This window comes from Rhagoletis zephyria, unplaced genomic scaffold (assembly GCF_001687245.7).
Source record: "Rhagoletis zephyria isolate East Lansing unplaced genomic scaffold, Rhagoletis_zephyria_1.1 Rzeph_scaffold_00024, whole genome shotgun sequence".
NCBI lineage: Eukaryota > Metazoa > Arthropoda > Insecta > Diptera > Tephritidae > Rhagoletis > Rhagoletis zephyria.
The window spans coordinates 241,903-268,347 of NW_016157108.1; the positions used below are offsets into that span (position 1 = coordinate 241,903).

The 26,445-nt window shown below is 34.0% G+C and overlaps 2 protein-coding genes across 2 annotated transcripts in view; one reads left to right on the forward strand and one right to left on the reverse strand.

Annotated features, from left to right (window-relative positions):
* Positions 1 to 25,764, forward strand: part of LOC108362777 (uncharacterized) — a 61,458-nt gene extending 35,694 nt beyond the window's left edge. Inside the window, exon 5 of the mRNA XM_017615931.1 lies at positions 24,714 to 25,764. Coding sequence (XP_017471420.1) covers positions 24,714 to 24,834 — 121 coding nt within the window. The 3' untranslated portion in view covers positions 24,835 to 25,764. The remainder of the gene's footprint in view (positions 1 to 24,713) is intronic.
* Positions 3,239 to 26,445, reverse strand: part of dl (REL proto-oncogene, NF-kB subunit dorsal) — a 140,772-nt gene continuing 117,565 nt past the window's right edge. The window contains exons 7-9 of the mRNA XM_017615913.1: positions 4,860 to 4,913; positions 4,152 to 4,792; positions 3,239 to 4,064 (exon numbers count right to left, since the gene is read on the reverse strand). Coding sequence (XP_017471402.1) covers positions 3,765 to 4,064; positions 4,152 to 4,792; positions 4,860 to 4,913 — 995 coding nt within the window. The 3' untranslated portion in view covers positions 3,239 to 3,764. The remainder of the gene's footprint in view (positions 4,065 to 4,151; positions 4,793 to 4,859; positions 4,914 to 26,445) is intronic.

A 26,445-nucleotide genomic window follows, 5' to 3' on the forward strand; every position in this document is an offset into this window, starting at 1 on the left:
TGCACCTTCTGAACGCGTTGCTTTGTACTTCTGATCAACTGAACAGTTGCGTGTTAGATGATCGTAATATTATTCTGATCATTTCAGACAACATGTTGTGTGTTTTGAATTTGACAGCTAATGTATCAAGCCGTTCAGAAGACGCATTACGATCACTGATTTTTTTAGCAACGGTTGGGCTCAACGTCTGCCCCTTCTGAACCTAACCATATACATACTCAGATGTGAACAGTCAAATACGAGCGTAATAAATTTTGTAAGAAAATATTATTTTTAAATACGAACATTTTTAAACGATAATCAAATATAAAGTATTCATTTTTACTATGCATTATTTCCCTCAGTGTAAGATTGCCGGTAACATATACAAACATACATACATAGGCACATGTAACTTACCTGCCACAAAAAATGTTAATAAAAACAAATTTCCAGCAAATTGTGTAGATAGAGGATTTTTCTCTTTTAACAAAATGTTATTGCAGATAGTGGAATTTTCAAAATGAGAATATAATACCATTAAAGCTATATTTATACCTTTCATGAGCATGAAATGGTATTATAACTATGGTCCGATGTTTGTAAGTACCAGAATAAGAAGAGATAGACCCATTAAAATGTATAGTTAAATGATCAGAACGGCGATCTGAGTCGATTTAGCCATGTCCGTCTGTCTGTCTGTCCGTCTGTTTGTATGCAATCTAGTCTCTCAGTTTTCGAGATATCCAGATAAAATTTGGTAGGTGGGTGTATTTTTATAATGTATTAATTATTTGTCGGAACCGGAGGAATCGGACCACTATAACATATAGCTCCCATACAACTGATTGTTCAGATATGCGATTTTTCGTTATAACTCCCCCATTTATGCAGCTAAGAACATGAAATTTTGCAATACTTCCACCCATTATCAGCAGAATATTTACAGTGAAAATTACAAAGATCGGGTCACTATAACCTATAGCTCCCATACTACTGATTGTTCAGATATAAGACTTTTCGTTATAACACCTCCATTTAGGTAGCTAGTAACATGAAATTTTGCACTGTTGTCACACATTATCAAACTAATACTTTCAGTAAAAATGAAACTGATTGTTCCGATATGAGATTTTTGCCATAACTTCTCCATTTATGCAGCTAGGAACATGAAAATTCTCTCCGTTTTCACTCGTTATTAACAGAATATTTACAGTGAAAATAAGAAAGATCGGGTCACTTTTACATATAGCTCCCATACAACTGATTGTTCAGATATGAGATTCTTTGTTATAACTTCTCCATATATGCAGCTAGAAACATGACGTTTCGCACTATTTTCACTCATTATCAACAGATAATTGATAACCTATATATTGCCCCCATACAACTGATTGTTCAGATATGAGATTCTTTGTTATAACTTCTCCATATATGCAGCTAGAAACATGACGTTTCGCACTATTTTCACTCATTATCAACAGATAATTGATAACCTATATATTGCCCCCATACAACTGATTGTTCAGATATGAGATTCTTTGTTATAACTTCTCCATATATGCAGCTAGAAACATGACGTTTCGCACTATTTTCACTCATTATCAACAGATAATTGATAACCTATATATTGCCCCCATACAACTGATTGTTCAGATATGGGATTTTAATGTAAAACTAATTTATTTGGACAGCTAAAATCGATCATTTCTTAAGCTATTGTATAAATAATAATGCAAAGTCTACTGAGAAAATTGTCAGAATCTATGCTGTATAAGCTTTATCTCTTATACCACTGATTGTTCCTATACCATATTTTTGCGATATATCTCCTTTATGTGGGAAGGTAAATCCAATAAGATTTCTTATATATGTAACTCCTCTATCTATGCGTGCTGTGAATATAAATATAAATTCGGCATAGCCGAAGACAGCGCTGCTCTTACTTGTTTTTTTTTTGTAGCACCGTGTTAACTAATTTTATTAGGCTTCAAAAATTTACTTAATCTGAAAGTTATGTACCGGTGCACTATGGGAAATTTCAGTCTATTTTGTGGCCAAAAGTCAATTTCTTGACTTGCTTGAAATTATTATTTTTTTTATCTTATCTTACAGAGAATACTTCAGAGTAAAAAACTGTATGCTCTGTTTTTCGATAAATTGACTTACCGTTGATTTGGTAACCCTCAAACAGATAGTTTCGAAATTTTCTGTAAACGAAAAATGTGTAGCTTGATTTTGTGCCACTTTAAAATCTCTCGTAATCTCTTTGCTGCGTTTTGAAAGTGAAAAGTGGAAAGAAGGAGTGACGGTTAGCAAAATATTTACCAATTAAAACTTGTATTATAGTTTAAATGTTGTGCCAAAGAAACGTCCGCATTTAAGTGACTTTAAAGTGAAATTGTACAATTAAAAAACTAGTTTATTTAGTGTTTTAAAAAATGTTTAAAAACATTTAAAAAAAACTCATCATAAGTCTGTAGAATAGTCCCTGATCTCTTATTTCCCCATAATCTTATACTGCGATTTTGTGCGATATTAAAGAAATTATAATTTTTCTTAGGTAACTACTTGATGAGTTTTATGAAATAATTCACGGTGTTATAATTTAAAACTTGAAAAAAAACCTGTCAGATAACAAAAAGAAAGTTTTAAACTTAAGGTCAGTGGAGGATTCGAGTCGATATTTAAAATAGAATGTAGGAGGCATCTGTTTATTGGGTTGGGGTCCACTGGACCCCGTGTGACCATTACGCTATTTTTTGAGGTGTGACCATTACGGGCTAATTTTTGCGCGGCAAGGCCACTACTTCCAGTCCTACTACTGGCCCAAGTTTTAAATTGATATCTCAACTTTTAGAATTTTGGCCACAAAATAGGGTAAAATTTCCCATAGTGCAGTGTACCAAACTGAAACAAATGTTCCAAAAATGGTACATTTCGCAACAAGATTGTACATTTTTATATTTAACGACTTTGCGAATTGGAAGAAGATTATGTAACGCCGAATCCAACAGATGATTGCAAGATAAATTATAGCAACTTAAATGTAGTGCAATCAAAATTCCAACGACTTCGCAGACTAGGTTACATCATATAAAGGAAAACGAACGCTTGAGAATTTCTCCGGGAATTTTTTCTAGTTTCTATTCATGTTTATTAGCGAGGGGTGGAGTGAAATGAAAACGAGAATCTACTTGAGGAATTTTTCAACATGGCCAACTAATGTAACTCCAGCGAAGCAGCATTGCTTCAAAGATAAATTTAAGGTGAACCCACTAGGAAAAAGTAGGCCACCAACAATAAAAATTCAATATTTTATTTTCGAATTAAAATTTAATAAAAACCTAACTTAAAGCGCAAATCAAAGACTAAGAAGACACTAACATTTACATAATTTACAACATTGCAATAAAGGCTTAGGCAAAATTTCTAAATTGTTATGAAAACTAACAAAGAATTTTAATTTTACAATAAAATTACAATTCAGTAGAATCGTTATTTTATAATTCAAATCTTCCGATTTCAATTTTTTCAAGATTCTTTTTGTTTGGAAATGAGTGCTTGTGTAAGGTGCTGGCTTGTATAATATACACATGATTGAATTATGGTATATACATACATATGTACATATGCACATACACACATAGGTTTTTTCATTCATCTGAATTTAAAAAAATATATCTCTTGCCTCTCGCAACACATTGCCTTGATATGGCTTTGCGGCTTATAAAAAAAGTACACAAGTATAGCTTTTAGCCAAATCTTCCATCTCTTCAGCAGTGTTATGACGATATGGAGAGATTTGAGAGCCGCAATTCATCCGAGGTAAGTCGTAGCATTTGTTGTTCCTCTGAGTTGATGTGCACCAGCTGCTCGCTATCAAAGTTCAACAGTGTGCTTATCGTCGGACCCTGTTCGGCACCTCCTTCATCGATATTAGCGTTGTTTACATCGCCACCGGTGCCGCCTCTTATCACGTCCGCCATAGTGGCGTCGTTATTAGGCTGCTGCTGTTGTTGTTGTGCCTGTAATTGCTGCTGGTGATGGTGTTGCTGTTGCTGCTGCTGCAGTTGTTGTGCTTCCTGTAGTGATCGAAAATTATTAAAATTAATTCATACATTTGTTGTTGTTTTTGTTTCTTGAGCCAACATTTGCATTGCCACACTCACCACATGATTGGGAGGAAAATTCCATTGCGCATGCTGCGTCACACCTGTTACGCCTGCCGCTGTAGCCGCCATGAAGCCTTGCATATTGAACTGATTGTTGTTGTTGCTGTTAAGATTGTTCATTGCTGCCGCAGTGGTGTGGCTGACATTCGCCAGCACGTTGGCAAACTTCTCCTCCCAATTGCCCACATCGTTGTTTGCATAGAGCATGCCATGAAACTGCTGATGGTGTTGCTGGTGTTGCTGTTGTTGCTGCTGCTGTTGATGCTGAAGATGCAGATGCGGTTGTTGGTGTGGTGACTCATGCTGTGACGGCATTTGATGCTGACGCACATAGTGTCGCGCAAGGTGAGGCTGTTGTTGCGCATGCTGCTGCTGCTGTTGGCCGCCTCCATAAGCGTTATATTCATTGTGCACCTCCAGTGGGGTCGGACTTGGATCTGCGTTTGCCGGGACACCTCCTCCTCCCCCCGCACCTCCTAGGTACTGATGGTTAGGTGACATCAGTGGTGTATTGCCGCCCATAGCCATGTTGTAGGGTGAGGGCGTATTTGGAAGATTGTAGTTATTCGACGGCGATAACGGTTGCGGAGATGGAGTCATCTCGGAGGGCGCCCGATACAAATGTTGCGGCGATGCTTCTGCGTGAGGGAAGTAAATCATCTTTGTGTAAGCATGCATTAAAAATTAGAATAAATGAATACTTACCTCTTGGTTCCGTCTTAATCGCTGGTATGTTTGGGGTATTCCAATTCGCCAAGCCTAAGGGTGTTTAAAACAAAAAAACAAAAAAAATATTTTAAACAATATGGAATAAAAATAAAAAACGGGACTACTGAACTAAAATAGAACTTATATTTACTAAACAAATTAAAAAAGTAGCTACGCAAAATATAAAATGAGACAACACATCATGCATCGTGGTATCATATGCTATTAGGTACATATTTTGAATATTACTACGTTTGGTGGGGTGGTTGCCCAAAAGCGGCACGCTAGAGTGTTGAGTTAATATCATAAATTGAAGACCATTACAGCAAAGCGAGGGGAGGAAGTGAAAAAATTCATATGGATGTATTCAGTACATTCACCGATATTTTTTGTATCGACATCGACGGTGTGGTGGCATAAGGCGCGTCCCCATAAGGTCAATTGACATTACGACCACTTGAATGGGCATTATGCCAGTTTGAAATGGCCACAATGTCCAATTTCAAATGGAAACAATGCGAACGATATTGACAATATGCCCATTTCACTTTTCTGAAATGGTCATAAAGTCAATCTTTATTTTCTCGGTAGGACACAGTGTCAGTTATTTGGTTTGGCGCTTCCACAATGCTAAACACTTTCAAGCTCCTTTATTAAATTCATTTTGATGCGCTTAAGGGCATTCCCCATGGTACGATAATTACAGGTATTGTCTTCCCAGAGAGCGCATATGTATTCCGATCTGCCTTATTTGAAGACATCATTGTTGCGCACAATAAAAGGTTTACTGCTAGGGAAAAGGGATCCACACCCCATATACCATATGTATGTATGTACACTAGGGATGCCAATCAATTCAATTGTAGTGCAAATTTACAGAGGCTACAAAATACTGTTGATTTTGTGCACCTTTTTGTTGACGATGTCACTCATTTGCTTCCATACGAAAATAAAAAATTGCCAAAAATCAACGGTATTTTGTAGGTACTTCAGACTTGACTTTATTAAACCAGAATTAATTTGGGCAGTTTTATAGCATATTCAAAATTCTCTAAAATCACAGAATAAAACGTGAGAAATTTGGATGAAACTTGATTAAATGTTTGTGCAAAATTTGACACTTGGTTTGGTTTTTATTACAAAACGAACTATATTTTTATGAAAAATAATTAAAATTAAATCATAAAAAATAATAGTCATAACTTTTTAACGTATAGTTACGATAAGCACAATAGTATCGTCAAAAGTGCGTGCTCTTTCATAATAACTTTAACTAAAAACGTGTAAACAAACATTTATGGATTCTGCAAATAAAATAAATTTATGCATAAATATATTTTTTCTTATACTAGTTATAAATTTTAAAGAATTTTCAGACCTGTAGCAATTAGCTTTATTTCCTTAGTAAAATTTGGTACTGCATCAAATATAAAAATAAAACTAGGACAGTGTTTGGAGCAGTGATACCACTTTACCACAATTGTGGTAGATCTACCAAATTTTGGGTAATTTTTCACTTTTACCACAACCACCACGTATTTTAAGAAATCTACCACAATTTTGGTGAAATAAAATTAATAATCTAATGTGCCAAAAGGTTGCTGTCATAAAAGTTGAACAGCAAATTTTCTCCTCAAAATTAATTAAAAAGTCATTAAAATTTATTGTCAATATTTAGTTAGTTGAAGAGCTGAAGATGATGCCAAGCATTTCAAAATTCTATTGTGTACATGAAGGATAAGCTGCATTAACACTAGAGGATTTTTCTGGCGATACAACATCGCCTGTGAAGCATTTCCACAGGCAACAAAAGTTTAATGAGTGCAGTGAATTTTCAGTTTTAAATTTTGATAAATAATTTTGATATTGTGATTTATGGTGATTTGATTTCTTCCAAAAAATGTTTGATATTGCACTCAACCCTGATAATTATTTTTGCCTTCTTGTTTTTGTCTAGCTCAGGCACCATCTCCCCTGGCAAAGCTTCAAAAGGCAGAGAATGTGCCTTTTTACAACGTTTTTTTTACCTTAAAGAGTGTGACGTTTTAAGAAACGAACACAAAATTTTCTCACCGTATGTCCTTATATTCGCATCGATCGCGAAAAGAGAAAGGGGAAATGAAAAGGCGACATTTTTATACATATTTTGTATTATTGAAGTGAAACTTCTTTAGCGGCGGTTGGTTGGGTGGGAGTAAATTGGCAAGTTCATCGGAAATTGCACACGGAAATGGTGCAACGGAAATGATGCAACGGAAATGGTGCAACGGAAATGGAGCAACGAAAATGGTTGGGGCTGAAACAAGTACTTCTTGTGTATATGCAACGGAAATGGTGCAACGGAAATGGTGCAACGGAAATGGTTGGGGCTGAAACAAGTACTTCTTGTGTGTTGCATATGGTATGAATTTAACAAAAACTTGCTAATAAAAGGTTAGAGGATAACACTTAGAAATAACAATACAAGAATGAAAGTAAAGGTGAGTACGTACAGAGATAAAGAAAATTATAAAGGCAAAGGCGAAGGTAAAAATAAAAACAAAAACAAAAACAAAGATGTGTAAAGATAAGGGAAAAACGAAGACCAAGGTATATTTGAACACTTTACTTATATATATAAGGGCAAAGGTGAAGGGGAATGTGTTGATGAAGAAAATGATAAACATAAAAGTAAAAACAAAGATGAGGATGAGGATACCGATAAAAGTAAAGATGAAGATAGGGGAAGAAAGATAAAAATAAAGGTAATTAAAGAGGAAAGGATATAGAGAGAGACAAAAAGTCTCAATCTGAGAACTATTTTGGGATTTTAGAGATTCTCCAGATTCTCGAGACTTATCGATTAAATAATCGATATTTTTATCGGTTTTGTTATCGATATTTTTTTGCTATCGATTTTGTTATCGATAATTATCGATTTTGTTATCGGTTGTTACCGATTTTGTTATCGATAGTAATCGATTTTGTTATCGATTCTTATCGATTTTGTTCTCGATATTTATCGACTTTGTAAGCGATGTTTATTGATTTTGTTATCGATATTTGTCGATTTTATTATCGATATTTATCGATTTTGTTATCGATATTTATCGATTTTGTTATCAATATTTATCGATTTTGTTATCGATATAAATCGATTTTGTTATCGATATTTATCGGTTTTGTTATGGACATTTATCGATTTTGTTATTGATACTTATCTATTTTGTTACCGATATTTATCGATTTTGTTATCGATATTTTTATTGATTTTCTAATCCATTTAGCTACCAATGGTATTATCGATTTTGCTATTGAAATTTTTATCGAATTTGTCATCGATTTTGTTATCGATATATTTATGGGCGTATGAAGATAAAAATGAAGATAATGGAAAAACAGAATAACATGAATGATATTAAAACGAACAGTGGTAGAGGTAGGGATCTACATTGATAGAAAAAAGCGAAAAAATATAACCTTAAGCAAAAGCAGATGTGTGTATGAATAGATAGATAAGTAACGTACGTTTCACTTCTACAGTGTGGCCCAGGCGCACTTACTTTTTTTATTCATCTTTCGTATGAATAAATTTATTTCCACTTAAAACCTTATTTCACTTGTTTACACCACATTAATGTTTGTTCAGAATTCTCAAATACACTTGCAGATAAGCCGAGTTCCATCGGGAAAAAATCACAAAAGTTGACCTACTGCCCACATGGGGGAAGCGAGTTCTTTGTTGCCTAGAAAGTTGTAACATTGATTATACAGGCGATTACAGTTTATCTACATTTGAATACTACTTCATGGCCTGAAATGTTTTTTTTTTTTTAATTTTTACGTTACTGCCATGATACAAAAAAGAAGGTAGTTTCATTTAATGACATTCGTTGTTGTTGACTTTTAATAAAATTATGACATTTCATTAAATTCATGCTACCTGATCACGAGAAGTAATATTTTTTTTTTTAAGAAAGGATTTAATTAGTCCACTCAAAGATGTCGAATATGATGAACCTGAAAATTAATGCATAATTAATGCATGGGGTTGACGAAACTAGGTTTCAGAACGGATGAAGAAAGTGATTAAAATTATACTTATGCTTTTTTGAAAACATTGGAAATTTTAAATTCGAAATTTGTTGAAGTTAATGGTGATACGCTAACCACAAAGCCCAATTTTTTGCAAAATTTGATGAGAAATTTAAAAGTAAATTTTCACGAATTTCATCACCAATTTCATATGAACAAATATTCCCAAAAATTATAAAGCAAAACAAAAATTATTTTTCCCAATTTGTTTTTGTTTTGTATGTTAAGTTATGAGAACAATTTATTCACATGGCGATTATAAAAAGATTTTATTTAGAAAGAGCATTCTTTAGAATAAGCTTTTAAATCGCAAGATTGCATTCAAAATAAGAAAATTAAAAAATAACAACATAATGCTCTCGTGATTTTTATAATAAAATAAAAAGAACAATTTCAATGAAGTCTCCTTTAACATTATACATTTTATATATTTTTAATAAAAAAAGGTGCGAACCACGTAAGTAAAAAAATTACCCAGCACTGATAATGATTTTTGATTTGAAATATTATTGAATTGGTATAAATATGGGAATGAAAATACTCCGATTTATTGTTTTAATATTATCCAATTATTGAGAATACTCACAATTTATGAAACTTCAAAATTTTGTATTATCCGTCAAAAGTTGTTTATCGAAACTAGCTTCTTTTTCGTATCATGGTTACTACCATGCATATGTAATACTTCTATATTGCTAGTAAACTCACCAACATCAGAGTGTCGACATATTGAAAAAAGAAAGAGATCCGATAAGAGGACATACTCAAAATGACAATTTTACTCTTAAAAATTCAGGAACGGATCAAGGCGAATTCTTTTAAGGTCGTGTGGCCAGAACAGCTGCTTTAATTCGCCTCGGTACACATAGTATGTATGTCAGAATTCCTTGTGAGTGAGTGCGAAAGAAAGTGTTGGAACTTTCTTTCCCTCTTCCTCCTTGAGCGAAGAATAGCTGAAATTTGACATTTGACCGTAAGCGAAACGAAAATAAATACATGTTAGTTTTTGTTTTTGCTCTACCGCTACCACCTTATATGAATTCGCCTTGGGAGCGGATTGACAAATTATTATTAAAAACAATTCACACGAAAGAAAACAAAAATACAAATTCCGCTAGTGGCAGAGAATACAAATACCACTTAGGGAAGGGCTTGGCATCAGTTGCCATTTCCGATTGGCGTGCTTTATCGGATCCGGTGAACATATAAAATACTACACAGCTTCATATGAATGTAAAAAAGTATTGTTTTGGTTAAGAAAAAGATCTCCTATTTTCCTATTCCTCAGATTTGCAAAGAACGAAGAGCATCGGAGAAGGTCGAGCCCTAACGGCGAAATTCAAGTTTTTTTCAAACCTTACTTTTTGACGCAGAAATGTTGTATGTAGATGCTTTAAGGGCATTTGTGGATCAAAATTAAATTTTTAAAAAAATTTCGCTTACGTTTATTTTCACCTTCCTTTGAAAGGAATTAGAAATGTAATTGTTTTCTTTTCGAATTCCATTTCTCAAAGTAATATGAAAAGTAACCGAAAAATGTATTAAAAAAAAAGTGTTTACTGTTGAATTGCAATAGCTTTGTTAAATTTCTTGTTTGCTAACTGCCTTGAATAAATAACTTATACCTAAGTAATATTACTAACTGGACTTTAAGAAAGCTGAATAACTTGAACTGTAGCTGTTCAGTTTAAGGGAAACCGTTAAATTTTCCATATCCTACCGCGAACGAGCTTCGCGGCAGATGAGACCCGTAAATGTGGAAGCAGGCATAACCCGCCCGAATACTTTCATGCTCGCCTTTCGGTGAAGATCAGTCCGGACTGTTGCTGCCCTGGGCACTGCTGTTCTCTTGGACTAATCCCTGCGTATCTATAAAAATGCACTGACTTAATTGTATACATTATGGTACCCTTAATGCTACCCAAAATGGCGTGCCTTCTGGGGCCTTTGAAATACTCTTACTGGTATCCTGCGTTACAAATGACGATAGAGTCCTCATGAATTACGAGCCCTGTCGGACTGGAGATCCTACCTCCTAAGAGTTTTATAAACAAATTGCATTGCTATGGCTAAATTTTGATGATAGCACTGTAAGGACGCTAAAATTACACAAAAAACGTCGAGACACGTAAAATTAATTTTGGGTAGTAGGTTACGGATCTGTATACCGTTTTTTTAGATAAGGTTATTTAGTCGTTATTTTCATTTTAAGTTTGCATTGCAAATGAAAAAAAATCAAACTTTGACATGGAAAAAGTTACTCATACGCCTTGTATAAGTACGGTCATTTACGATATTGGCGTATGAGTAACATTATTTCCTGCTAGTATTTCATACACAAAATTATTGCACTTGCAAGGGTTAAGGCAAACTTGTTTATTTATCCATCGATTTTCATCGTTAGTAGTGTTTTAAGCCGCAAAGCAAGCAGATATTGGCTAGTCTATACTATTTAATATATATTTTGAAAGCCGTTTTTTCTGTTCGCAAAGCTCGAGAAAGGCCGTACAGATCTTTTTGAAATTTCGAAATCTACTGCAGACTTTCCAAGGATGGTTATAGGCTAAACAAATTTCGATATAGAAAGGGGTAGTGGCACCTCCCATACAAACCGAATTTTTCAAACTGCATATATTTGTGGTAGAGGACTAGAACTGGGTATGGGGATATACATATATATAAGATCAATTCCATACTCAGAACAGACCAACTGTCAAAAAGTTGATTGCAGGTTTTGGATTGTCAAAGACACAAACCAAATTCGGTAAAAAAGGGTTGCATTCGCATAAACTCCAAATAAAAGGGTTGTTTAAGAAGAGTCTAACGAAATTTTGAGTATGGTAAACTCCGAGTTTAAGAGTAGAGTTTAGCGCTAAACTCCAAAATGGCCCATAAACTCGAGTTTGTGGCCCAATGAGAACGTAATATTACTTTAAGATAGTTGATAGCCCTATTCAAAATATTTCCAATTCAAGATTTCTCAAATACCTTTCGTTTTGTACCCATACTGTAATATTTCATTTATTTTGTCAATTTAATTGAGTTAAATTTGCAAACAGGTGACAAGCCTCTTCGAAAATATTTTTGACTGTAAGCCTTCTTCAAACTCTCTAGTTTGACACCCACTTTGCAATATTTCCTTTATTTTATCAATTTAACTGAGTTAAATATTTCAAATAGGTGGCAACACTCCTAAAGCGTATCTCCATTGGTTATCTTTTTTAAACTTCTTAAATTTGATACCCGCATTGCAATAGTTNCTTCAAACTCTCTAGTTTGACACCCACTTTGCAATATTTCCTTTATTTTATCAATTTAACTGAGTTAAATATTTCAAATAGGTGGCAACACTCCTAAAGCGTATCTCCATTGGTTATCTTTTTTAAACTTCTTAAATTTGATACCCGCATTGCAATAGTTCATTTATTTTATCAGTTTAATTGAGCTTAAAATTTTCAAACTAGTGGGTACCATCCAAATTTTTGTATCGTTAATGATTTCGGTATTATAACGAACAATCAAAAAAAAAATTCAAATCAGTTCAGCCGTTTTCGAGTTTTGAGGCCTTGTACAAACGAACACAACTTCTTTATATATACTCTTTATACATAGATATAGATAGAAGATGTCCAATGTGTGCTTTCGATTTTACTCTTTGACCACAACAAAAATTCCACATTTTACATTCGTGAATGAACTTTCCGTTTCTTGATTACTTTTACAATTCCTTTGAGTAATTGAAAAAACCAAAGTACTCTTGCAATTCCAGGGAATGGAATTGGAAAAAAATCATACATTTTCAATTCCTATCAAAGGAATTGAAAACAAATTACATTACTAGCACGTTATTTATTCCAATTACGATATGAAATTCCTTGTAATGGAATTAAAGAAAAAACAATTACATTTAAAATTACTTCAAGAAATTGAGAAAGTAATCGATTCATTTGCTGTGGACTGAAGGAATTGATTCCTATTTACAATTCCTTGTAATTTGTAATTGGGAGTAATTCTTAAAGGAATCATTACGACCAAGCTCTGGCTTTGTTAGAGATCTACCACTGTTATGTTTTTATTAATAATTATTATAATCTACCACTAAGGGCCGTTTGCACCATGTCTAGTTAATTCTAACTCCCAGTTAAACATCTTTATCGACGTTATCGACACCCATCATATAACATGTGATCGATAAAGCAGTTAACGTGCTTAACTGAAGGATGTACCTCCAGTTAGCGTTAACTAGACATGGTGCAAACGGCCCTAATTTGGTTTCTGAAGTGGCAGCACTGGTTTGGATATCACCAAAATAAAATTTTTTTCAGTTTTGATAAAAAGATCAGTTCAGTTATCTCCGGATATGGTTAACCGTTTACAATATACATACGAAATTACGGACCGTACAATTTCTTATACAAAACTTTGCAATCATACAGTTGGCTAGAAAGCTATATATATGAAACTTTCAAGCATTTCCTATACATACTTTATTTCCAAAAAAGTTCTCTGAAATTGTGTTTAGTTGTAAATTCCGTTTTAAAGCAGTATGGCTTCTGGAAGTAAAGTTTGGTTTTATACATAGGAATAAATTAAATTGTTGTTGTTAAGTTAGAAGCACTTAAGTAAACGTGCAGAACAACTATTTTATAATTATACGAACGATTTCACTCTACTACTTTTTCTACTCTACAAAGTCATTCATGCGAAGGCGGCCATGCTGTACGTTAGCCATGGGGAATATCCATGGAAGTTGTTATGCTCCGCAGATGAAAAGTCAGGTAGAAAGCAGGGTTGTTGCGAATATTCGCATTCGAATTCGCAACCGCGGAGCTTCCGCATTAATTTTAACATTCGCATTCGCAAAAATCAATGCGGATCTTTTGCGAATGCGAATATTGAAGGACCCGAAAATTACAGTTATGTGTTTTTACGAGTTAAACTTGGCCAAATATTTTTTATTCCGAAATAAAAGTACTTTCCGGATAATAAACAAACCGCTTATCCAAATTAAACATTTGGTATCCAATGAAAGAGGACTTAAATAGCTTTAAAACTGAAATGTCTAAAAGAGGACAGCTACGCATGAATGAATTTCTTTAGTATTAAGTTATAAAAATATATAAATAGAGGTGGTAACCTTCCTTCGTTATTTCTGTTTAAAAGCTATTTCAGTCCTCTTTCATATGATACCAAATTTGCTTAATTTGGATAAGCGGTTTCTTTATTATCCGGATAGGACGTTTATTTCGGAATATATAAAAAATATTAGGCCAAATTTAACTGGGATAAAAAATAACTGTTATTTTCGGTCCCTGGAATATTGTGCAAGTGCACAGACGTATATGTAACCAGTCACAGAAGAAAGCTTTAAAAATGAGTTACAAAAACTAAAATCGAAAAACGCTGAAGAATGAGAATGAAGAATTTTTTCGAAAAAAAGCGGCGTTTAAACAACGATTGTGTCATGATGCTAGTTTGTGAAGATGAAAGTCGGGAGGATACATCCGACATTTGCAGTCCCGATGAAATTCTCAAAAAGTAATTATTGCGCCGCAATAAAAATAACTAAATATAACTGAAAGTCCTCTCAACTGGTGCAGGGTCAATCGAAAAGAATTTACAATCTTGCCAAGTTTCAAGTTTCTCAAGTTTGTCGCCTCGAGCGAGTAGTTAAGTGGCGCAGGTTTTGATTTATGACCCTTCAAAAAGTTTTTATTAAGTACAATGTTCCAATTTTTAAATTCAAGTGCTAAAAAAACGTTTAGTCTTATCATGAGTCTAATTTTCCCCGAAAAGGTTTACTTTACACTTTTGGTTTTCATGTACATATTACTATAGGGGGAATACACATTTTCGGGTAAATTTTTTTTTTCGGGAAAAACGCAGGATAAGGTAGATTATTAAAAATAATTAACCTTTCCATTTTTTATTTACCTAAATCACCTAATTTTCCCACCTAAATTATTTCTTAAAAATATTCGCATTCGCGGATGTCTAAAATTCCACACTCGCAACATCCCTAGTAGAAAGTATTAATTATACTGTGAGACAAATGGTGGGGGTCAGTGATCGGGAAGGGTTCAAACTACCGGGGAAAGTTATATCGGCAAAAAAGATGTTATACGTGTCCCGGCGTTTCGCTGGGTCACGTCTAGGAATCGAGATATATCGATTTGAAGTTAGTAACTATCATATAGGGGAAATTGTCACCTTTGGTGGTCTTTTTTTTGACATAACTCGAGAACCACTAGTCCGATTTTGCTCAAACAAATTTAAAAAAATTAAAAGTTACAATTCCTTTAATCTGTTCATATAACGTTTTTCTATATAATCAACAGTTTTGCCGGTAAAAATAAATGTATGAAGAAAAAAAATATTTTTTGCCTAAAATATTAAATTTTTCTATTTTTTAAATTCATAAAAAATCCAAAACGGAAAAAAAGGCAAGACGTATTACTTTCACGCAAAGTCACATAACCTTTAAGCAAGATGAGACATAGATCATGAAAATCGATGTACGCGTTTCGCTTTTATCCACAATTAAGTGAAGGTATCTCATTTTTACAAGAATATTGATTTTATGTTTCAATGAATTTGGATAATATTTATTATATATTATTTATTATTAACACATAAAATTAAAAATTATTATAGGCAATTATTATTTTTTTATTTATTTTTATGAATTTAAAAAATAAAAAAATTTAATATTTTAGGCAAAAAATATTTTTTTTCTTCATACATTTATTTTTACCGGCAAAACTGTTGATTATATAGAAAAACGTTATATGAACAGATTAAAGGAATTGTAATTTTTAATTTTTTTTAAATTTGTTTGAGCAAAATCGGACTAGTGGTTCTCGAGTTATGTCAAAAAAAAAGACCACCAAAGGTGACAATTTCCCCTATATGATAGTTACTAACTTCAAATCGATATATCTCGATTCCTAGACGTGACCCAGCGAAACGCCGGGCCACGTATAACTTTTTTTTGACCGATATAACATTTCCCGTTGGTTTCATCCCATCCCGATTTTTACTGTCGCATAGTGTAATTTGCGCTACCTGGCGGCCTACTAGGATATGTAACATCTTTAGTATGTGTTCGTAAATATTTTAAAATGTAAAAAATCGAATACACTACGAGCGGAAGTTTCGTGAAGAAAGAGACGATTCATTTTTCGCAATTCATATGTCCAAATCTTTTAGAACAGCATTATCGATATAAAATAAGATACAATTTCAAAACACATGGGCAATTCACAAGGTGTTGTGAAGTTATATTTTCCTAACAAAAGTTGTGTTAAAACACGACGGTTGTGAACACCTGTTACGATTATTTATTATATCTCAGCGCTTAACCTCACATAACACCGAATAAACATAGGTTGCAGAGTTGTATCGTCATGTGTTATTTTTCTTCACAAAACAATAACAACATTTTTACAACTGTCATGAAATATCATGACTTCACGACAAACACGACAAATACGACACCTTGTGAATTGCCCAACAGTATTTTATACAAAGCAAAAGCGATAATTAAATTTAAAACAAAATCATAAATTTAATTGCATGAAGGTTTAAACAGCAGGCAATTATTCAAGAAAGAGAGTTACCTTTACTTACTGGACGTGTGCAATATAGTTGGAAATCCCAAAAAAATCAATTTTCAGTTATCGTTTTTAATTTCATATTTAATTTTATTTCAAATTTGTCCTATCATTAACAAACAATACAAACATTTGTGTTAGACAATCTTCTACAACTTATGTATACATAAAAGGCGGTCCATATACACATACCTAGTGGTCTCTTTTTCAAAATTTAATAAGCTGAACAAAAATTATATTTTATTTCGATATATTTATTATGTGCTTATTCGAAATAGCAAATGTTTCCATTATTTATGGAACACGATTTCATTCATGTAGCTTCGCAGTAGCGCATCCTGTTAACCCAGACATTGGTGGTGGTTTCTATCAGCGTTTTGAGGATTCATTGACTTTTCGACGATCACGTGCGGCTTTTTCGATCCCTAAATTCGGCAGTTATGCTTGTTAACGTAGCCGCCGAGATAAAATTGCTCAATCAAACCTCGTTTGTTAATCACCCCGTTTCCACAGGCAAATCTGGGATTATTAGTCGTCAAATTTGTTGTGCTTGTTATTCTCACAACTCACGCAAAAATTAAGTTTCTTCTCGGTGCCACCGTGATCACTTTTTTTCTGCTATATAAAGCAATTTAAATATATTTTAACATAATATATTTTTTTAAATGTGTTTATAAACTTCTTTTCCTTGCTAGCGTCGATTGTGGTTTACTTTTGCATTTGACATTCCTCCTCTTCTTTGCTAAAATAATCGACAAAACTAGGTTGGACACCGAAAAGTTAGCGATTTATGGCCTTATTCATAAAAAATAAAGTAGGTTTAAAGACCTTTATAAAATGATGTTTTCATACATTTTTCAGTTTATAATTTTCTCAGATTATTTTTTAATTACAGATTAACAAGAGACAAATTTTATATGGTTATTCTCTTTTTCTAATTAGAGATTAGGGAGTTAAGCTCAAAAATGAGGATAATCTACATAAATGTATGCAAACCGATTCATTTTGTTCCGCGGAGATATGATACTAATTTTTTTGTCCAAATTTCGAACGGGTAAGAGCTGCCACTTTCAAAATAACTTATGATAAAAACCACTATATTGACTACATATGCATATGTACATGGATATATGCATGCATAAGTATTAACGGTAATGGCATTTGGTTTCGAACGCTCCAGTTTTCCTGTGTGGTTCATGTATGTAAAGTGTTCTATATTATTTTCACCTAGACACATACATAATATAAAATAGATAAGATTAATAAAATACATACTCCAAAGAGACAGAATTCATGATACTGGTGATAATTGTTGTTTTATCCATACTAACAAACTTATTCGTTTTTTTAATGAATATAAACATAGGACTTATATTTAAAAAAAAATGCTATTTATGTATATAAATTTTAGAAAAGTGACTCACGTGAATTCCTCTGAAGGAAATTATTAAGATACGTATATTTTTTCAGTGCAATTTTGTTTTATAAGTCTCAATACGTAATGTTCAAAAGTCTTTTTATCCTTTACTTAGTTATTTGCGAGTAGTGTATACAAGTATAATAAAGCTATACTATATTTTACTTAATACCGTATCGTTCAATTTGTTGCTGGAGGTGCGACAATAGTAGATTTTTTGAAAGCGACAGTGACAATACTGGAATATTGTCGAGAATTGTCTGACAATGGTGACAGGAGAGTTTTGTACATTTGTTTATCAATAATTGCGTGCATTTTACTACTTATCAATAATTTAACAAACTTCTAAAAACCAAAAAAACGCAAAGCAATTAGATGTTACATATAAATTATGTACATGTAAATTTCATATGACTCGTGACAATGTAAAAAACCGACAACAACTTCTTCAATGGAATTTTTCATGGAATCGAAACTGTGGTTGCAATAGTTTTTATGGAACAAACCACCCACCTGTCTTGAAATAATCTCCTAGCGAGTGTTCAAAATCGCTTGCAACAAATTGAACTTCTTTTTAGGCCATAAATAGTGATACGGTCAACTGTATTTAGTACTAGGAGCCATTAAGTTATTTTGGAATTGGAGTATTTGTTTTCATTGTTTTGTTTTTTGATGTTGCGAATTTGTATGCTAGTTCTATATATGTAAATATGTACATACGTATTGGCCAACACAATAGCACCCCCCATTTCAAAGTGATATTGTTTGTGTTGTAAAATACAGTTCATTCTCTAACAAAACCCATATAAACCCAAGTTTAAAGCTTTGTAGAAAACTACAAAAAATGCTACAAATTTTTACCTTAGTTTCGGACTTTCTTCTCAGAAGTGTTAGAATTTTTTTATGTACGCAGTTTTATAGCCCATTCAATTTTAGTCTAACAATGTGCAAGTTTCAAGTGGCTAAAGATCAGCGTTGATTTTTTACAACTTTTTTGCGGGTTTCTTCCAAATAAAAATAAATTGTGTTTATTCGTTATATGGAAGCAAATGCGAAAAAAATACTAATAAATCAACGTTATTTTAAGCCACTTGAAACTTGCACATTGTTAGACTAAAATTGAATGGGCTACAAAACTTCGTACCCAAAAAAATTCTAACACTTCTGAGAAAAAAGTTTGAAAATTAGGTGAAAATTTGTTGAATTTTGTGTAGTCTTTTACAAAGTTGAAAACTTGGGTTTATATGAGTTTTGTTAGAGAATGATATGTATTTTAATTGACAATTCTTAAAAATTAATAATTAAACATAAGTGGCAAGCAATATCACTTTGAAATGGGGGTGCTATTGATATGGCCAATACTGTATGTACATATATACATATATTATTTGATGTCATGCATAAAAGTCAATTGGATGTAATAAAAATTAATTTGCAAATACGTTGCACTTAAAAAAACTAAATCATTTTCGACAATTTTTTTTTACATGATGTTTCAGTTTACGAGTAGACTCCTGGAAAGCTTTTCCTCAGCTTTCATAGCTTTCTATAAATTATATGTAGACGCACACAAAGTAAAAGCTCTCTATACTAGTATTGACAAAGCAAGATCTTTTTGAACACATTTGCATTTCTCACCTCCTCGTTTCAAAGAGCTCTAAAATACACAAAAGCGTACCTCAGCTTTCATATTGTTTGGGATATTTATTCGCTGTTAGGGTTAATAAAAGCTAAATGGCAAGTGTATTAATTTCCATTGCATGTGAGTGCTTAAAAAAAGTTCATTTCAGTAATTCCATTTACCATTTAACTCTTAATAACCTTAACAAAAGAGTTGACTTATTTTATTTTATACATATATGTATGTATTTTTCTGCAGATGCTAAATAAATGTGTGTCAAAATTTTGTTTCTCAATGACGGTCATTTTTAATATGGTTTTACGCCATCTCAATTAATTTTTCCATAGAAATCATTAATGAAAAAGCGATTTTTATTTTTCCGAGTTATAAAGCTTTTTAGAGCGCACGCTCCAGTCGCGGCGCTTCGACGCGTCACTTCGGCTCCTTTTGCTTGAACGAATTAAAATATCATACTGTCACGGCAAATTTAAAAAAATATTCACTTAAATTCGCTATATCTCTAATTTATTTTGTCATGCATCAGTATATTCGAACAGAACTGTGGATGTCTCTTTCTCCTGTTACAGCTCAACCTAATATTGCCGGCGTGAGTTTTTCTACGCACGCACGCAAGTTTTTCACATTTAATTAACCGAAATCAATTTGCGTGCGTGATTTCTCAGAGTTGTATTTCTTTCAAATTTTCAGAAGTTTGTTGAGCAAAATTTGAATCCATAGTCGTGGCAAAATGTCAATTGAGCACAAACGTCAAATCGAAATGTCACGCAAGACAAATCTTGGAATTTGAGTTAGCTTTTTACGCACGCCGTTTGATTTCGGTTAGTACCATACAAGTTGAATGTGCATTAGAAATTTTTGACTATGTTCACGTTGAAAAATTAACTCGAGTTTAACGTTTTGAGTTTATAAACAACTGTCAAGTGTTCTCATTGGGGTGTTAAAAAAACTCAGTTTAATTTGACATTTGTTTGTTTACTTGTTCTTATTCACTATTTGTGTCCAATAGTACAAAGTAGCCGTGGTGTAGAATACCAACCGTTTAGAAAAAAAAGGAGAAAATCTGACTCTATAGAACTTTTCATGCAGGTTTCAACCATACCAAGATTATTCGGCACAAATAAAAATCAAAGCCGATAGGAGGGGTTAAAGTTAAACTTTTATATTTTTTATATTTATAATATCTCGGAAACTATTTACCGATCACAAACGTATCGATACTAATATAAAGACAACTTAAATACTATTTTGAAAACGAATTTTAAATAAACGCAATTAAAAAAAAATATATCTATATATTTATATATTTTTTGACTATTAGGTATTTCTGGCTTANATCAAATTCGGTAAAAAAGGGTTGCATTCGCGTTAACTCCAAATAAAAGTGGTGTTTGAGGCGAGTTAAACGAAAATTATTTGTATGGCAAATGAGTAGTTTGTAAGCATTCAAATTGTGACTTTCCTAAAGATTTGGTAAGGGTTAGACTGAAAAAATACGAAATAATTAACAGCTTCTAAGTAGTTAAATGAAAATAACGCCACCGGTATTACTGAACAATGGACTAAAACGAAAAATGTTGTTATTTCACATAAAGCATCACTAACCTATCGAGAGTTTTTAACTTATGCCAATATTCACGATAATGGTGAGGTATGTGCCCACTCTTCAGTAGTAAGGGTTGCCTACTTCGATTTGTGACAAATACCAAAACGGCGCCCCTGTCAGATTGGGAACAACCAAGCATATATCGATTTGCCACAAAAAAATATGGGTTTTTATAACCCTAATCCGCTATATAACTAAAAACCATGAAATTTTGAGTTGTTCCGTTGTTGCCGAGGCCCCTTTGAGATATTTATTTTTAGAAAAAATTTCAAATAACAGTAATTTTGCTTACCTAATTGCCGGGCAATATGCTTTTTTTTTGTGGTTTCGATCTTCGGATATTTCGCATAAGTGCAGAATACGGACCATTTAGCTATCAGAAAACGAAAAGCTGGGCGCGGTCCGCCCTGTTTTCTTATTTTAATGGTATAAAGATTTCTCGATGCAAACTTATACATTTTGCAGGTGTTAGGGAGGGGCCGACAAGGGTTTGTTTTTTTTTAAATAATCTGCATAGTATGTACTGAAAACATGATGTTGTATATCAAATGAAAGCTTGATTCATATACTGTTTAATTATACCAATTTTTCCGTTTTAAATTTTTCGAGATAGGCTTATTAAATTTTCGAAAATTCCGCCTTCGCTCCGAAAATATAAGTTTGTGCAAAAAAATTTTATACCATTCGTTTTTTGTCCTAGCTTAACGGTCAGTATTCTGCACCTTTTCCTTCTAATTTTTTCTTCATCTGTAAACCTAACTTAAAAATACAAGAAAACGAATGCATACAAGTGTACTCGATCTCCATAGTCAAATTCCTTCGCCGGAGCTACGTGTGGAGATTTACTGAATTATGTATCGTAAAATTTCAGAGCACTCGGAAAATATTTTGAAGGATTATGAAACTGGACAATAATACTCAGTACTCAGCTTCGACGAAAATGTAAGTATATATGTTTAGGATACTTTTCCGCATTAGTTTTCTTATATTTTTAAGTTATTTATTTAATTGGAATTGAAAAAGCATCAAAATTTTAGCAGCGGAAACTTTTGCTCAATTCGCAATTATTCGCAAACAAGAGCCAATCTGAAAAACAGGGGGCATATCCGGACTCATCGATCTAAATTCAGTATATTTTGCTTTGCTGCCGTTAGCTTAAGTGCACGTTTAAAATACCTACCCCAAAATCAGCATCAGCAGCATTATTTTTAACATCTATAAGGAAACTGCTCCGATAGATGCATTCAACATACCTACACATTAGCAATACTTTCCTTAAAAATTGCGCAACTATTATCAATGATCACCGAAAGTATTAAGTTAACCTGCACTGGCTCTACACTTACCCTAATATAAACCAGGTGGCAAGGTTAAGAAAGCTACTGTCCAAGCAACCGTCCACGCTTATGTTAATACCAAGAAACGATGATAAATGGACTGAAAGCTGCGAAGAATCGCTGCAGGTCCTAATCGATATGCACTTTCCAGGATTCATAGACGTGACAGACATGGAATCTGGAATAAAAAACGTGAATGACAACCCACCCAACATTATTACAACAAGCAAGATGGGAAATAAACAGTTTTGATCCATTTAAGTCGCCTAGAACGGATGGAATTTTTCCGGTCATGATTCAGAAGGGCACTCACGTGTGTTCATACCCAAGGCAGGTAAGGCCAACCCTATATACTAGTAAGAATACAGACCCATCAGCTTAACTTCATTCCTCCTAAAAACACTCGAGAAAATCCTAGACACACACATAAGGGGCAGCATAATGCAAGGCAGCCTATCAAAAGCGCAACACGCATATACAAAAGGAAGATCGACAGAGACTGCATTGCATGCTCTAGTAACTAATGTAGAAAAAACGCTGGAACACAAGGATTACGCTTTTGATGTGTTCTTAGATGTCGGCGGAGCTTTTAACAACGTATCAAGAGAAGCTATTCTAGGTAGCCTGCAAGCAAACAACGTTGGAACCTGCTATTCTTCTATGGATAAAAACCCATTTAGGCTGTAGACTAATTAGAGCAGAATGGGGTGAAGCCAGGCTAACTAAGAAGGCGGTGAAGGGCACACCACAGAGAGGGGTGCTCTCACCGCTCCTATGGCTACTTGTGGTAAACGACCTACTAAATAAATTTGAACGGAGGGCACTCAAGCTAGTTGCATATGCTGATGACATTGCATTAATGGTGACCGGAAAATACCTTGATACCACAAGTGATATAATGAATGGAAGTCTCAATACTATACGCCAATGGACTACTCGCGCAGGTTAAGGGAATAATGCAGATAAAACGGACATGCTACTTTTTACAAGAAAGTACAAGATTCCTGCGTGGAAGTTCCCTAAACTGAACGACACTCAACTCAAACCAAAGGACCACACCATGTACCTTGGAGTAATCCTGGACTGCAAACTGCTGTGGAGGTGCAATGTGGAGGACAGAGTGAAGAAAGCGAGTAATGCCCTCTTTGCATGCAAAAAGATGCTAGGTGTTACTTGTGGCCTATCCCCTGCCCTAACGAATTGGTGATACACAGAAGCAGTGAAGCCAATACTACTCTATAGCGCTCTGGTGTGGTGGACCGCGACAGAAAGGAGCACTTATTTTAAGACAATGGAGAGTATTCAGCGTCTCTCTCTCTTGTGTACAAAAGGAGCATTGATTTCCACTCTAACGGCTGCACTGAAAAAAAATCTCAATATAACACCTATTGACCTTGCGGCAAAGAGCCTTGCTGCTAAGTCCGCTGGGAGACTGATTGAAACAGGGGAGTTAAAGCAAAGAAACACTGGCCACAGCTCAATAGCCAAAGGGCATGTAGCCATCACGGACTACACGGTACATTGCTATAACTGGGATAAGGAGTTTCGGGTTACTATCGAAGAAAACGGCTGGCGTAGGGGCATGAAGCCTAGCCGGAAGACATTTAACTTCTTCACCGACGGCTCAAAAATGAATGATGGAGTAGGAGCGGGAGTGTACTGCTCAGAACTTAGTGTTCGTCGGCCCATCAAGCTGCCGGATCACAGCAGTATATTCCAGGCAGAGGTTTTCGTAGTGGGAAAAGCCGCTGAGCTAGCCTACTCAATGACTGAAAACAACTCTATAGTTAACATATGGGCGAATCCCAGAAATAGTCAACCAAAATCGCAAAAAATGCACGCCATTCAAACGCTCTTGTTTTTGTGTCAAAAAAAGCATAGTACAACATGTTCTTATTTCACATTTCTTTTCACATTTATTTAAAAAATCTGAATTGCCCATCTTCTTGTAACAAAGCTCTAAATAGCATTGGTCATAAGCACTATATCTTTTAATAAAATATCGCTTTAAAAAAGCATATTTTTCGACGGAAAAAAGAGTAAGGTCCATAACGGAACGTCCCGAATGCACATATACAATTGTTTTAAAGTTAATCCAACCTTTAATTTGCTTTTATATCACATTTTCTAAACTTCATTATTTTCTCTTCAAACTATTTTTGTAGATTGCACTCTCCAGGCATGACAATTTGCGCAAATCGGTTGACTTTGATGGTCATATCAAAATCGCTTCCTTTTCCAGTAACGTCCGAACATAAATATCGAAGGCAAATACACCGACATTAACGCAAATTCAAATTTCCATTATTTTGTTCTCATAAGTACTGCTATAAACCTTCCCTTATACCACAAAAAATTTTTAACTTATAATATTTTTGTCGGCAAAAAAGTTAAAAGAAACGTCCGAACGTAACGTTGGCAATACTAGGATTTGCCGATATACGTATGTAGATAGTCAAGCAGCGATTAAGGCTATAAGCTCATACCAATTTACGTCACAAAATGCCCTTACAAGCAGGGAAGCCATATATAGGGCAGCAGCAACCAGGCGGCTGCATATTTATTGAGTACCCGGCCACAAGGGCATTTCAGGTAACGAAATTGTGGATGAGATTGCCAAAGCGGAATCCATTTGGTTCTAGAACAAGATAATAACATTCCGAAACCGCTTAAAAATCTTTATAATGAAATAGACCAGAGGGTGAAAAAGCAGACCATATCGAGATGGAATGCGCTAAACACCTGTAAAATCTCTAAAGTCATGTGCAGACTGAAAAACGGGACACAAACCCGGTTTATACTATCGCTGGCACGAAGAGAATGCAGAACTATGATAGGTATCTTAACAGGATATAACGTGGACGGGACGGGAACAAGGGAGACCCTAGAACACGTCCTATGCCATTATCCTGCTGTATCAAAAACGCGATTGAAATACCTCGGAGCTCCAGAGTTTAATAATCTTGAAGACGTGACAACACTTGAGCTTCAAGCACTGCTAAAATTCTCAAAAAACTGAACCTCTATCCCCATCTGGCATCACTAGAATATCCTAACCTAACCAGTGTTGCCGTTTTAACCTATTTTTTAAAGGAATTAAGGCTACCACTAAAAATTACTCCCGGCAAAACTGAACCTAATATACCCTAATTTTACAAGCTTTTATTTATTTTGCTATCGTTTTATCTAGTTATATACATAGATAATTTGATACCATTCGGAAAAAATTTCGCTTACAGTAATTTCTACATTATTTGGTTTGATAGGGATTCGGATACCATCGACATTAAATTAGTAAAGAAAATTCGCGTAAGTGTTTTTTTTCGGTTAAGTGCACAAGTGCTTCGTAAATATACTGTATGTCCTAGAAATATGAATGCCTTTTATGACTTTTTATGAAAAAGCTTTTTTTGTCCGATATCTATATTAGTCACGAAAATTATACTAAAGGCTTGTTTTTTTACACGCATACGTATCTGCGCTTAAAATTTGTATGGAGCTGTAAGCGGCAAACTTGTATGTGTGCTTATGAATAGTTGTCTACAAAATCACAATTACTTGTTTTTAAATCGGAATTGTCAATGCTTGTTTTTTACACGTTAAGCGTAGATGTATACAAGGTACATCATGTGGTACAATAATTACAGGTATTGTTTCCCTGAGAGCGCATATTCCGATCTGCCTTATTTGAAAAATATCATTGTTACCCACACGAAAAGGTTTACTGTAAGCGAGAAGAGACATTTCTATTCACCATATACTACCCTACAAGAATTGTGTGATGGAAACTAACACATTCTCATTTATCTTACTAACACATTTGCAAATTTTGCGTTGGTTAAAAAGAGACCAATATATAAGGCCATAAGTTGGAGGAAGACGGAAGATCATATGTAC